Below are 15,750 nucleotides of genomic sequence, written 5' to 3' on the forward strand. Positions count from 1 at the left end.
CCGCCGAGTGGCCCCCGCCGAGACACACGCTGCTGCGGCACCTGGCCTCGCTGGCCCCCGTCAACACGCGCCGCTACCGGTGAGTGGCCCCCCAATGAAACGGAGCCGCGAGATATTGTCCTAGCTCGGACATTCGTGGACAGCTTCGCCTCAGGCTAGAGGATCGCTCACGAGCGAGCCTCTCCGGCTTCGAGGGAATCTCCTCCTCCTTTATAGGTTTTTCCTCGTGGCCCTGTTACAACTGGACACCCGGCCCACCGTAGCGGGTTATGGTCTGCTCCAAGCCACTGCTCGGTCAGCTCTGCTGATCAGAGAAGTACCGAGAACGGCCTCCAAAGAAAAGGGGTTTTTAAAGATGTCCCCTGCATCGTGGCCCGGGCAAGTGCCTCGACGGCCCCCGGCACACTCAATAGGGGTGTTTCCTGGGTTAAAAAGCATGAGTTTTAATTAGTCCGTCAGTTAGCTTATCAAAAACTTCTCGACACGTGTTTTTCACTTTTTAAAACTAATGAAAATGTAAAGAAGAAAGAATGTAAAGCGTGCCAAAGTTCTAAAGAAAAAGCCCGTGACGTCAGTGAGTGTGTAAAAGTGCAGCACTTTGTAACGTCGGGCGGAACTTTAACGCACTATAACTTAGTAATTATTTGTTTGATTGACAATTAAAAATATACGTGTCCAATATTTTTTTGTACTAAAATTGACGGACTAAAAAATTTTTTTTAGGAAACTAGCCTATTGTGGATTACGGGTTGCCCGACAGGCCCGCTGACGAGACATGCCGCGCTTGGGTTTCTGTCCGCGCTAGTAAACCAGTATCCCCGGTGATTAGAGGCGTTCCCCTATCCGCAACCCGGGAACGCGTCCGATGGCAGACCCAAAATTGTACACGGAGCTCTCCTTGGAAACCAGAGTAGTGTTGCCGAACTATCTATAGTAAAACTATCGAAAGTTTTCATCTGAAAAAGCCTTATCTATCGATACTATTATTGCTTGTGAAGAATAAACTATCGATAGTTTATTCTTCACGAGCAACAATACTATCGATAAAATTCATTTATTTTTGCAAATAGGCTTTAAAAAAGCGCTTTTACTATAATATTGCACATATTCATTAGTATTGCCTCATTTTGAGCTAACGATAGTATCGATACGGAAATCGATAGTCTTTCGATAGTTTGGCTATCGATAGACTGACGATTAATAATCGATAGTCGACTATCGATCGGCAACACTAAACCAGAGCGATGCTTGCTAAGCTGAACTTGTGTCCCCAGGCCGGCCAGCGACCAGTCCAGCCGCGCCGAATCAGAAGAACCGACCGGCTCCGAAGCCGACGCGCCGCCGCCCTTCGTCAACTCCGACATCGTGCTCAAGGAGTCGCTCAAGGAAGAGAAGCCACTCACTCAGGCACTCAAGTACGCGCGGTCCTAGCGCCCGCCTGAACCCACTGAATGTCACTAGACCAACAACTTACGTAAGCATCTAAAGCAGCGCTGGCGAACCAATGGCACGCGTGCCAATGATGGCACGCGACATAATATTGGGCACGCCACCAATCACAAATTCAGTAATTCAATAGTAAATAATGTGTTTTGATTATGAGCTATCGTATTTGCCCTCATCAGTTAGTGCCACTGTAGAGTAAGGTTGTGTCACTCACCAGTGGTGCTACTTGATGGCATTAGGTGTTAATTTAATGGCACGTGTCTATGATTACTTCAAACATTTTTTTAGAATAGTGGCACGTTGATACTTAAAGGTTCGCCATCCCTGATCTAGAGAGTATTACAGTCCGATTTTGTGTGACCATTCACGAAGAAAGAATCGAGGCAATTAGGCCCTAACGTGAACCATCCACTGTCACTAATCCGACTTCGCATGACTATTATCAAGCCAGTCATGAGTATCCACCGGCTGTGATTAGTCCAGCCTCGCGTGAGCACTCACTGAACCATCTACGTCAGCATCTACTGTCATTAGTCCGACTTCGCGAGACCATTTACCAAGTCAATATCAAGCCAGTCTTGAGCCTTATCCATTCCAGTTTCGCGTGAAATAGATCTGGCTTATCAACATCGAGCTAATACCCACATGAGAAACTGTTTTTTTTATTAGTCCCATTTTTATGTGCTCCGCAATATTCGTATTTGCGGAAATAACTATTGCATTCTCTCATGTCAGTTTCTCTGGACTAGTGATCGAGTGTCAGTCATGTGTGATCGATCATTTTATTCACTAAAAATCATACCTCAACACTAACCACATTATTCCAAGATGATTTTCAAGCAATTTTGTTCCTTCTTTCCAAAGATATGGAGGACATAGTTCAAATTGTTTCCTATTTGAAACGGATATACCGTACCTACTTAACATGCTTACAAATCACAGCCTAAATTAAAAGTACCCATGTGCTTAACAAGTTACAACCAAAATTCAAATTGGATTTCGTGATAAAATAACAGCTATCTTACTTTTAATTATTAATGTGATAACCCCAATGATCTGGTTATTCTGTTATAAGAGGCTATGGGTGAAGACTTATGAACAAAGTCAAGTTTATGAGGAATTCACTTCTAGGTGTTTCATAAAATGCCGAATGTATATTGTCACGTCGAACTGATCATCGCATAACTCTGGTATCATATTAAATATTAAGTAATAACCCAAGCCACCAATCAGCTTCTGACATGGATTGATCAGTTCAACATAACAATTTTATTTATGATTATCTGAAACTCGTGTTTACGGTTTGTAAGATTACTTAAAACCGAATTGTAGCACACTTAAAAATTTAAGGAGTTCTTAAAAAATCAAATTCGTATCGCTAGGTAAATAACAAGTGTTCTATTTTGAGATCTTCTAGATGATAGGGTATTTTTCGAAACTTATCTCTGTGTGTATGTCTGGAAGCCGTGACGATCTTTTTGACGTCACAAATTGTAATGGCAAGTATAGTTCCAAAATACTGGACTGTCCTGTCGATGACATTGACAGTGGGGCGCCACCGTCAATACCGGATCGCTGGTTCAGATTTTTGCCATGTTGGAAACCATATAGTTGAACGATGGTAGCGCCCCCCTGTCATTGAGTTTGGCGGGACAGTTCAGCGTGGATCATCTATAAGACGAACCTCAAATTGTCAATCTTGACTTTTCAAGCTTTTAAATGCTTTTAGCGAACTGGCAGAGTGCCTTATTTTCCCTTTTTGGCTTTGATGATCCTGAAATTGATTTAAACTTGATCGTAACGTTTTCCACATCGCCCGGTTGGTAGCGGCCTGCATCCAGCGCTTTCCTGCTACCTTTATGAGGTCGTCGGTCCACCTTGTGGGTGGACGTCTTACGCTCCGTTTTCCTATACGTGGCCTTCACTCAATCACTCACGCTACTAACCGGGATGAAATGATGATGATGATCGTATGTTGATCGAAGCCTGTGATCGGTTGTTTCAATAATCAAACAATGAGACATGTGTAGATCAATACTTGCTCGTTACAGAATACGGACCTTTTGTTTTTTAACAGATTATGCTGTTATGTATTCAGGGTGGAAACGATAAGTGATCTCACTCGATTATTTCTAAACTATACAAGATATCGAAAACTGGTTACTGATCCTGAAAGTGCTCCACGAGCTCAATCAAATGGTATGGTATACCAATGATATGTTATATAAAGGGGATCTATCCGAAAATTCAATATTTCCAGCTACTATACATTTAGAAAAGTCTCAAAATATTAAAAACTATACAAGATATAGTACCCAGTTTTTCGATAACTTGTGTAGTGTAGAAATAATCGAGTGAGATCACTTATCGTTTCCACCCTGTATAGCTTCCAGACTACATTAACTCTTGCGCCGCGATACATTAGCTAGTAAAAGAATATCAAAACAAATGTAGCTAGGAATAAATATATCGCGGGTGTTTTCAGTATCTGTGTTTGGTTTTAGCTCTTGTACCTAAGGCGATTTTTAGGGTTCCATAGTCCCGACAAGGAACCCTTATTTAAGTTTTGATCAAGAAGAATGTCCTTCCAAATAAACAACGCAGATACTGCAAACGCATTTTTTATAATTGACTATTGTCTGTGTGCGTAGATTTTACTGAAAAAACGTTCACAGAGTACAAATGGGCTGCCTTTAATATTAATATACGAAACCAGTTTCAGTCCTTAATTTATGAATAAATCAATGTTTTGAAACGAAAAAATAGTAGTCGATTACTGACTGCCTTTTAAATAACAAAAAGAAACACACTAATGTATCGTTTAAATAAAAGAAGTGTCTTTTAAGGAACTAGTACCTACAAAATCTGTAAATGGCCGCGAAAAAATTATAAAATTTTAAACCACCTCGCGGTGTTTTGCTTTTTCTAGCAAAATCTTTGAGCAAGCAACTTTGTATTTTGTGATCACTGTTAGAGAAAATGTTTTGAATAATAATGTCGCACTTTTTTATTAAACCTTACTTATCACTCAAACAAATAAAATAACCAAAAGATAAGATCAAAGTGTCCTGTACTTAAAATTTTCATAACACTGACTTGACACCGGATTTAAAAACTTTATTCTATCGTAAAAAAGTGCGGCATCCAATGCGTTGTGAAATTAAATAATAAGTGCGCTAAAATCATCGGCCAATGTTTTCCAGAGCATTCAATAATTGTGTCAAAGTACGAATAGACTAAAAGATCAAGCCATCAGGCGTTTTATATAAGAAAATTACACGAGCTATGCGATTATACCTTTAGTTAACCCTACAAAAGACGCTGGCCGATGAGTTTAGTCCAAACAAATCAAACTTTGCCTTCTACACTTAGCAATAATTAATATAAAATAGTCCTAACACCTTCGTTACCGGTAGCCAAAGAGTTGCAAACGTATTTACAAGGCTCGATGTTAGTACCTGCCGTAGCGATTAGTCAAATCTATAAGGTGCTATGAGGAACGAAAATCGGTAGAGTAGACGGCGGTATGATAGCAAAAAGTATATCTTTTTGAGTAGATTAGAATAATTGAAGGGACGTCGTTGTCGATGCGAACATTTGGATTGATAAATTAATAAGTGTGTAGCTAATTTTGTCTTTTGCTATCTTACTGCTTTAGAGAACAGCAGGATCCGCCATTTCTCACTTTTGCCTCTCGAATTTCGGTAAAAAAGTCGTAAATGAAATGGCTTAGTAAAATTTCAATCTATACTAATATTATAAATTCGAAAGTAACTCTGTCTGTCTGTCTTGCTTTCACGCCTAAACCACTGAAGCTATTTTGATGAAATTTGGCATAGAGATAGTTTGAATCCCCGGGAAAGGACATAGGATAAATTTTATCCCGGTTTTTTAAACAGGGACGCGCGCGATAGTTTTTCTGTGACAGACAAAATTCCACGCGGGCGAAGCCGCGGACGGAAAGCTAGTTTTCTAAAGCAGTTTCTTCCAGCCAAGCGGTAGCTATCACGAAGTTAGTCCTAAAAGTGTGTATCGTATCGTAGCGAGAAGTGGCGGGTCAGCTGAGAAAATTAGGTTAAATAGACTGAGTTATCGTTGGTACAAGTACTTAAACGATAACGGATATCATTTTATTCTACACTGCAGGCCCATAATATACTATGACTTATTTCAGCGATATAACGGCGCGTTATAACCCTTTAGCACCGCGTTTGTACAGATAGATCGTTTCATCCACGAAGACGCGCCCCACCAATTTTTGGTCGAGGGAAGCGCGGGGTGCGGGGAGTTTGATCCGAGCGTTATTAATGTAGTGTGCACTCATTAATAATTTAGCGTATACCGATAACAAACATTCGCGAAAGAATGATGGGTGGGGCGCGTCTTCGTGGATGAAACGATCTATATGGCTTGTTTGTCTACATGTAACATGTTGCATGGAGATTGCATCCCGTTCGTATTGCTAAAAAAAAGTCGGAGAATAAAAAGGGTCTTGATTTTATATTGCTTCGCCTATTTATACTTATCAATATTTTAACTAAAGAATCTAAATTTGAAACAGTTAACAAGAGATTTATTAGTCTTTAAAGATGTATTATTTCTTGATAGTAGTCCTGTTGACGTGTACTTAATTTTTTATTGGTATTACATATTTATATTTTTATGATTTACGAGCTCGAAGATCAAATCAATAGTTTCTCACATCGTTTTCTATGATTTTGCACAATCGATTTTAATTTATTAGACTATTTGACAGATTCCCCAATAATTCGAAATCACAACTTTTTTAAGAAGACAATTACACAAATAAAAACCTAATTAATTTAAAATTACCTGTTAATTAAGATTTTTGGTTGCATTGTAATTTGAAAAAAGTAATTTGAGTTGACAAAATAGTGACGTCACTTGCTTGTATTGGTGGTGTCAACACGTCTTTTGATGTGGGTAGCTGTAAGATTTTATCGGCTAGCTCTGAATCTAGCGGAGTGTGATCTATCAACCGATGCTAGTCGACATTATGTGGAGATCACACATACACTACCAAAGTTTCGAGATATTTATTTAATGTTTATCGGATATCGAGATTTTAGAACTGGGATAAAAAGAGCATAATGATAGCACTTCTCACTAACCAATTAGATATTTAAAATATATTTTTATTGGCAACATTATGCCAGACAAAAAATAAAAACGTAAAGGTGTGTTGTACTTTTTGCCTAACATCGTACTTGCCAGTTTCACAAATGATTAGTGCAAGTAAAATTTACCACCACACATATAAAAGTGATTTACATTTATCTATCTTTAATCCATCCAATTATCCAACGAATCTCAAAACTTAAGAATTTTAAAAGTAAGCTATCCCAGCTCAGCTGACGTTTATATGTGGAGACTGGGCGATTTATATATTTTAATTGGTTCCATATAATTGATCTCGCTATATTTTGTATGAAATGCTTAATATTTTTATATTTAATGTGTGTTTTGTTGACAGCCGAGCTGATTTTGTGATTTTTTAATTTATGTACTTAATCAATTAATTTTTATTTCCTGCCTATAAGTATTATTATCATTAATTTTCTTTATTTATATAGTGCCATACAATATAGCAGTGTTCATATTATTCCCAATGCTTGAGTATTGCAATATTTATGATACAAAATATGATAAGGTAACAAGTGGAAGCTTCGCTTGAGTACAAAGTGTGATAATTTTAGTAGATTCTCTCTAAAGTTTTAATGTCATACTGTAAAAATATATTTTGATTATGCTAATGAAAGTAATAAATAAAATAATAAATGAAAAATGTTTTTATTTTACACACCTAGGGTGACGGCACCAGTAATGGACACGGCACCAATTATGGACATTTTTTTCGTTGATCGAATTTATTAAGCAACTGTCGCAACATTTTGAACTGGCAACACTAAAATCACAATCAACAGACGTTTGGGCTATTATATTGACACACGTCACCAAAATCGGCCACTTTGTTTTAAGATAGCTGCGAAGTGAAATCTCGTTACGCGTGGTGGTCATGAAAATCCGTTTTTACTATTGAAAACGTTAAGGAAGTGAGTACATATTTGTGCATGGTGCTATCTTGTGTTGTGTTATAATGAGATTTGATGTTAATTTTACTGAATAATAATAAATACCAAGTAAATTGAGCTAAGTTAAAAATGTCTTATCACAGCCATAAGTTTTTTCTGGGGTTTGTTCATTACTGGATTCGATATTTTATGAAATTCAGTAATGGACAAGTGTCCATGCTTAAGTTTTTAATTGATTTTTTAGTTTATTGTATTAAATGATTTAATTTGATGCACTAAACATTTGGGTTGAGTTGATTTTGTAATTGCTGTTTATTTTCCAATGATGGACGATGTCCATAACTGGGTATTTTTAGTTGTCCATAATTGGGTTCTTTGTTTTGTCTTAGATGGCACCAAGACAAAATTACACCGCCAAACAAATGGGGAGAGCATTGGATGCTGTAAAGATGGGGGAAAAGATAAGCACGGCTGCCCTCCGGTTTGATGTTCCTCGAATAACCTGGGTTATCTCCGCCATATCGAATAACAAATGATCGAAAGTAAAAATATCAAACAAGTTTCATCGAAAACTCAAAACATCGAACGATTAAAATATAGAATTTACAAAATGATCGAAATAATCTTCAAAAGATCTAACGATTAAACTATCGAAAATCGATCTTATTGATGTTGACTATGGTACCCTAGAAATAAAAATAAAAAATTATTATATTCATCATAATTATAATATTTAGTTTAAACTTCTTTATTGATTTTCGATATTTTAATCATTCGATATTTTGAACATTTGATCATTTGTAAATTCGATATTTGGTCGTTCGAAGTCGAGGGATGACGTTACTGAAGAAGGGATTCGCAAATGGTTCGATGAAATAACGAGATACATAGAAGTTATAGGTTTAAAAGATGTTTTAGATGAACCCAGACGGATATTTAATACCGACGGAAGCGCATTTTGTCACCAGATGGTTGATTGAAAGTCTGATACTTGAAAATCGAAGACTGATCATGTTGAAAGTTCAAATAGTAGTAATAAAAGTTGATTTGTGACATTATTTGTTTCATTCATGTGTTCAATACAAAAGTGTCCATTAATGGATGTTCATAATTGGGTCCATGTCCATGACTGGGTGTCCATTACTGGATTTTTGATGTCCATCAATGGTGATTTCGTAAATTTCAATTTATATTTTTTTTATTAATTATCTATTAAACATACATGATATTTGGTTTTGTTTAAATGTTCCTCATGTATTTGAGTGCCGAAAAAAAAATCGCCACTTTTGTATCGTCAAAAAACATCCCCTTTTTAAACGAAATTCGAATTTAGTGCGCTTAACATGTCCATGATTGGTTCCGTCACCCTACCTACTTTAATATTGTTCTTGTAGTTCAGCAAATCTGTCGACATGACAAGTTGTGTTATGTGATTTATTAGAGGTGTTTGTTCTTGTTCCCTACAGTTAATAGAATGTGTTTGAGTTGAGATTTACAACAATATGTTTTGGAGAATGTTTTGCACCTTTCCATGGGTCATCACATCAACCAGTTTGTAGGGTAGAAAAATAAAAGAAATATGTAAGGAATATCATCGTTTATTCAATCGTCAACCAGTCGACCTGTGCCGGTCCTGGGAGCAGCTGCTCCTGATCTCGCTCGGTCCCGCGGCGCCGCCGCCGGCGCGCCGGGCTCAGCCGGGCGGCAAGCTCCTGCAAACGCGCACACGTTAGCAAGTCATCGACACTCGGCGGAGATCAGGCGATATTACATTGAACGTATCGAAACTTTATGAAGTTAGTCCTTGAAACGACTTCAAAATCGGAGAACGATTTGTGTAGACTGCAAAATATAAACGCCTGATGTTTTTACGTGACAGGAAAGAGCCTCGCCTCAGAACGCTTAGGAGTTCTGTCTGAAGTTGAAATTGGCACGATTTTTGTAAATCGATCGTTTGACTGACTCAATTCAACGATCAGCGAGTGGACGTGCACATCGAGTAAGGGTTGGACGTCAGAAGTGGCTGGAGCCGAGGTGCTTCTATGCCGTACTTACGATTGTTATTTTTCGCTATGGTGCCTCTTCAGCCGTGGTCGCCTAACGTTTAGCCCGTAACGTGCGCGCTAGCGTACGCATCGCCGCCGGTAACGCCGTACGTGCCGAGTTGCCGCACTAACTATCTGAAAACGACTCGCACGCACTTTCTCATGTGAAAGCAGACGCTCGACAACACGTTAGGCACATTCTGTGCGACCGCAGCCGGGGCCGCGTCGCAGCTCTAGCAGCCGCTCACTCAAATCGGCATCATCGTGTAGTGTTCTGTAGTCTAGTTTTGAGTCAGTGCAGCGCCAATTACTAAATTTACAAAGTCAGCAATTTGCAAACGATGCATACGTTATTTTATTACCATGTGATCAAGATTGAGCAGTTATTTTGCAATATGAGTGACGCACAAAGCTATTTCCTCATTAGGAATGTCTCTTCATTAAGTATGAATCATTATAGTCTTTTTCACCTAAGATGATCCGTATGACGTTTCGAGTTTGAAAGATTTAGAGATGTCACATAACTAAACCATAGCGATTTATCTATCGATTTTTTTCGAAGAGTTAGTAAAACCTACTTTTAGAGAAATATTTTGTATAGGTGTTATTTAACAAAAAACATGTTTTTTACAATTAAGTACAAATATTATTGTAACAATTTTTTATTGATAATATTCAAATTTCATGGTTCATGTTCAAAAAAACGATTCCTAAAAAGTACTGGTTCTGTTTCTTTAAATTAAAAACCATTAATTTATTTTTAATGCGTTTATTAAAGTCAATAATCGAAAAATATAGTTGATTTTTGTGATGTTTTTAATAACTAAGTATTCACTGCAATCGATTAATGAACCGCGGAAATAATTGATTTTATTATACAAGAAATACCCCAGCACTAAATCTATTCCGTTTCACACGTTGCGTACATGAAATAAATGATATTTTTACATCGTTTTTAATTAAAATATAATCAATAGACTCAGATTTTACTATATATTTCAAGACAAGGTAGTTATTTTTTTTTTATTATATTGCTAATAAAATACAAATATTTTTTCAAAAATATTCTGTATTATGTAGTATGCGTAATATGGATAACCTTGAAGTGTCATACGGATCATCTTACGTGAAAAAGACTATAATATTAATTTAATTCGTAATTCATTTAATCGTGGCGCTATTTACTCCGATTACTACTGAGAACCATACAACAATCCTAGTCACGCCTTCTCATTGAAAGGACAGTGCCAATCCATGTATGGAAGTTGGACCAAGTGCTGCCCAGAATGAAACCATAGTGCATTTTGTTCCTCAGGCCAATACTAATTTTTAAACCGGAGCGCACTGAAATCTATCCCTGGAGTTAAGAGAAAAAAAGAGTTTTGTTTGGAATTATTTACATACAAAATATCATCGATGTATACCTACTACGCATAAGATTTCGCGATTTTAGCATTAAATAACACTCGCTATGTTGAACTTAACCATATTGCATCCGTACACCTTAATTTAGTACGACTTCGACATTATTTATAAGCGATCAAGCGCTGTTGCAGTAGTTTGGTTAGTTGACCGAAATTAATTTAAGAAGTCGAATTAAGAAGTTTTAGCTTACAATAACTTCAATAATCGATTGTAATACACCAATAAATTGATTTTTCGCAAGGATAGAAAACTAAAACTTCTTGCTTCATTTTGGAAATTATAATGATTTCTGTCAACTAACCAAACTATTGCAACAGCGCTAGATCGCTAATAAAGAATGTCTAAGTCGCACTAAAGTAACGCGTACGGATGCAGTATGGTTAAATTCAACAAATCGAGTGTTATTTAATGCCAAAATCACGAAATCTTATGCGTAGTACGTATATATCGATATTTTGTATGTAAATATTTCAAAACGAAACTCTTTTTTTCTCTTAACTCCAGGGATAGATTGCAGTGCGCTTCGGTTTACACATTAGTATTGGCCTGAGGAACAAAATGCACTATGGGTTGATTCTGGGCAGCACTTGGTCCAGACCCTGGCACTATCCTTTCAAATGACTACATAGCAGCTGACTCAACGAAAATGATAGTGATAGTAGTAATAAACCAAAATAAATGAACTTTTAAACTAATAACCGCAACCATAGAACTCAGAAGAAGCAGCAGTTGCAAGCTGGAGAGGATCGTCATGCATGTGTGTAGCGCAGGAGATTTAATAAGAAAAAAATATTCTACTTAAAAATGAATTTAATCTACAAAGTAAAATATCGTACAACTTAAACATAAACACCTTATTTCTTAGATTATAATAATAATAATCAATACAAATCTAGTCCAAAAGAGTTTTCAAAAATATTATTGTCAAATCATATCATCGGCAGGAGAAATCAAACTGTCCGTCAGAATTATGTTCGTTTATTAAAATTTAAAGTGATTCACATAATTTATTATCTGCATGGATACTTAACCCATTATAGACTAGCGGTCCCATATGGTACCACTTTTTTGTGTGTTTTAATTTGGCTCTATACATTAACACGAGAAAAGATGCAGTGCCCTGATTGATGCAAGTTGTAGCCAATAGATATGGTCTATGCTTCTAGGAATAAAAATTGACAGTTATTCTTTTCAGTTGTGTGTAATTAATGATTGAAGTGAGCGCATCAAAATTTTCTCTCAAAAATTGACGCGCCATTCAAGTAAGTGATCATATTTTTTTTGTGTGATAGTGAAATACTGATTTTGTTACAATCTTGTATTTTCCATAAGTTCTCTTATTGTGAAATGGTGTAAAATTACGTCGATAGGTAATAATAATGGGAAATATTGTATGTCAAAATGACTGGTACCGTACGGTACCGCTAGCCGCTTACCGTGTCTTTTTAATTATTTTATGATTTTTAGTTTTTACTGTATTTATTGGGAAGTATGTGATATATTCAATGGTATATAAGGTATACAGGAAGATAAAGTAAAATAGTTTCCTATACTTTACAAAACCATGGGTTTTTATTTATTTTAGATGTAACTTACACGAAACATTGGCAGTTTTGGAGGACGATGAAGGTCCCAAGACGAAGCAGATATTTATAGAACGAACTCGAAATAATTGCAACTCTCGAACAATATTAGAGTATAGGAAATGTTACGTGGGGCTAAGTGCAGCGTGCAATGCCAAGCTCCATTCCAAATTTTTGAATATTCAAAGATAAAAATGAATATTCCTTACCCAATATACAGTTTTTTTACATTTAATATCACTTCTGTTATTTGCTTGTATATTAATACATGTAATAATAATAATAAAATATATAATTAACCCTATTTTTATAAAGTTCATGATAAAGTTATGTTTTAACCGACTGACACGGTAAGAGGCTAGCGGTACCATATGGTACCAGCATTTTTTTTCTAGATTACAGGTCGGATCATTTTTTTAATGCTTGTATAGCATTATGTAGACCATAATTATGAACATATTTCAAAAAAACAAAAATCTGACACTTTAAGAAAACTCAGTCTATAATGGGTTAATCTAGGCGACCTTACCGTATAATCTCAGTTACTTTACAAGTACGCGATCGGTCGCACCGCACCGCAACGTAAGCGCACGCATTCGCCCGGAAGACAACTACGGGTGTCGTTCGTTCGTGTCACGTTTAGTCTACGGCTTAAGTCTATGGAGAGCCGCTAGTAGCGCCGTCCCAGCTCCCGCCCGCGCGCCGCGCCGCCGCCGCCGCTACACAGAACAGCCCGTCAGACGCGCCCTTAGCTCATAGTGACTGGCGCGACCGCACACTACTGCTCGGTAGCCTCATTGCACTCGTGACCTCCAAAATAGCCGTACTCTCGATGGCCGATCGATGAAGTTAGGTAACGAAATACGACAGAACTCGCTTCTATAGACAATATCGGTAATATTATTTGTTTCCTATTAAAACTATTGTAATATATGACACCGACGAACCTTGAGGTTGAGTTTACGAAAGCATAACGCTCCTAAGGACTCTTGTAAATAAAACTTTTAATCGACACCGTTTCGCGCCCCGAACTATCTCGAGTAAGACTATTTCCATGATCAACTGGCGACACTGAAGCTATCGACATCACAACAACGCAATACATGACTCCGCGTGACACCGACCGAGTACGTACGCTAATGTTACAACCGACAACCGGCTCGAGGCGTGTATTACACCTTTAACTCTCCGTTAGCTCGTCTATGACTGATTACTTCGAAAACGCTTCGGTCCTTGTAACGCCTGTCATCACTATAATCTAAGAGGTGTCCGATCGCATCGACTATATGGAAGGCTCTTATAAACATTGACAATACAAAAAATTTTCGTCACCTTATACTGATTTGTCCATTTTCGCATTAGCTGCATGACAAAAGTTTATAGTAAGTAGTAACCGTAGACGAATATTAGGTAAACAATTTTCAAACATTAAATTAACATTGTTTTAGTTAGATTTAACACAATGAATGATGCATTATGTTTTGGCATATCAGTGAGTAAACAACACTGCATTTTTCTTGTGAATTACACTTCTAAAATTACACTAAACAGTATTTATTTCTTATAATTTATTTCACGTATTTAATTACTATCTAGTTACTCTTGTATTACAAGTTAAGACAATGAAGTTTTTTCACTGCCAATACATGAATACTGGAGAAAATGTGGAATGTAGAGCTTACCGTCCCATCGGGGGGTACTGCTGCGCATACGGATCCCGCTCGTAGCCCGCGGGGCCGGAGGGGCCTCCTCTCCTGGAAAGCCAAACAACAAGTATTAATTTTGGCCAGAATAACACTACTTGTAAAGAATAATATTCAGAAATTATGGTAAATAATAACAATGCAGAAGTATTTTGGAATGTGTTACACAATTTTTGATTATTCAACATATTTAAAAAAAAAGTCAAGAAGTGTCTTCCGCTAAATGCAGCCTCGTAACAAAGATTCGTAATTACAATCACATATTATAACGGAGCAAAATTACCACAATTCTTAGTGATTTTTTATGAGAATATCGTCAAGATCTGTTTCGGCAGCGGTGTGCATTAAGAGTGTGTAAGAAAGACTGTAAAGCTACTCACATGGGTGATCGTCTGCTGAACATGTCCCCGTTGCCCATGGGGCGCGGCGGCGCGGCGCGCTCGTAGCCCGCCGCCATGGGCATGGGGCCCCGCATGGGCGCGCGCCGGTCCATCAGCTCGCGCTCGTCGTACATGGGCGCGCGCCGGTCGTCGTACAGCGGCGCCAGCTCCTCCGCCGGCGCCGCGTACCCGCGCCGGTCGTCGTACATCGGCGCCGCCGCCGCGTACGGGTCCCGCGCGCGGCCCTCCATCAGCGCGAAGCCGCGCCGGTCCTCGCCGCCGTAGCCGTAGCCGTTGTACCGGTCGTCGTAGCCGCTCGCGCGGTCCGCGCCGCGGTCGTAGCCGCCGCCCATGCCGTTGCGCATCGGCGGCCCGTGCGGCGGCGGCCCGGCGCGCATCGGCGGCCGCGAGTACGGCGCGTCGCGGCCTCCGCCCGGGCCCCGCATCGGGCCGCCGCCGCGCCGGTCGCCGCCGCCGCGCATGCCCCCGCGGGCGCCGCCGCCCCGGCCGCCGCCGCGCTGCCCGCGCTCCTTGATGCGGCCGCGCTCCACGGTGATCACGCCGCCGTTGAACGTGCTGTTGTTCAGCGAGCGGATCGCCGCCGACGCCTGCTCCTCGGTCTGCATGTGGACGAACCCGCATCTGTTCATGATGTCGCACTCGGTGACGACGCCGAAACGCTCGAAGAGCTTCCGCAGGTCCTCCGGCTTGGAGCCCTGGGGCAGGCTGCCGACGAACACCTTCGTTTGCTGCGAAACGACGCACATTGCGTTAGGCGAAATCGGTCAAAAACCGCGGTTTAACGCTACGAAAACGAGGATCTCTACTCACCGGCACCATTGTGAATCCAAAATATACAAGCTCCCACTAGATTTCACTGCAAAATCACAACACTGCACTGAAGACGCCAAACTTGTAACCTCGCAAATCCGCTGATTCCGCTATCTCAATACAAAATGGCGGGGTTGCGCGCGGCGGCGGTCGACAAGGAAGCGTCGCAGTTAATGATGACAGTGGTGGGGATGACGCTTCTGATTGGTAACCTTTCTAGTCAATGTCAAAATAGCGCTATGTGATTGGCCATTGAAATATTTATTGTTATTACAGAACATGAC

The 15,750-nt window shown here is 39.2% G+C and overlaps 1 protein-coding gene and 2 long non-coding RNA genes across 4 annotated transcripts; 2 read left to right on the plus strand and 1 right to left on the minus strand.

Moving 5' to 3' along the window:
• LOC114365417 (uncharacterized) lies at window positions 1-7,220 on the plus strand. Its single transcript, XR_003656946.1, has 2 exons — window positions 1-79; window positions 1,275-7,220. It is a non-coding gene; the product is annotated as an uncharacterized LOC114365417 (long non-coding RNA).
• Window positions 7,221-7,274: 54 nt separating this feature from the next.
• LOC114365416 (uncharacterized) lies at window positions 7,275-8,096 on the plus strand. The gene is made up of 2 exons (XR_003656945.1): window positions 7,275-7,520; window positions 7,889-8,096. It is a non-coding gene; the product is annotated as an uncharacterized LOC114365416 (long non-coding RNA).
• A 985-nt stretch (window positions 8,097-9,081) lies between these two features.
• Window positions 9,082-15,628, minus strand: Bmp-2 (bmp-2 protein). Of its 2 annotated transcripts, XR_003656947.1 has the most exons (5): window positions 15,467-15,628; window positions 14,636-15,384; window positions 14,235-14,306; window positions 13,067-13,271; window positions 11,762-11,999 (listed from the first exon to the last, which is right to left on the minus strand). XR_003656947.1 is itself a non-coding variant. In XM_028321990.1 (4 exons), the coding sequence occupies exons 1-4, from the start codon at window positions 15,473-15,475 to the stop codon at window positions 9,193-9,195; spliced, it is 849 nt and encodes a 282-aa protein (XP_028177791.1). In that variant the 5' UTR covers window positions 15,476-15,628; the 3' UTR covers window positions 9,082-9,192. The 2 variants fall into 2 exon arrangements, 1 of the variants encoding a protein (XP_028177791.1); XM_028321990.1 differs by lacking the exons at window positions 11,762-11,999; window positions 13,067-13,271 and adding an exon at window positions 9,082-9,211.
• Between the last annotated feature and the right edge of the window lie 122 nt (window positions 15,629-15,750).

This window comes from Ostrinia furnacalis, unplaced genomic scaffold, assembly GCF_004193835.3.
Source record: "Ostrinia furnacalis isolate ACB-3 unplaced genomic scaffold, ASM419383v2 OfSCF7590, whole genome shotgun sequence".
Taxonomy (NCBI): domain Eukaryota; kingdom Metazoa; phylum Arthropoda; class Insecta; order Lepidoptera; family Crambidae; genus Ostrinia; species Ostrinia furnacalis.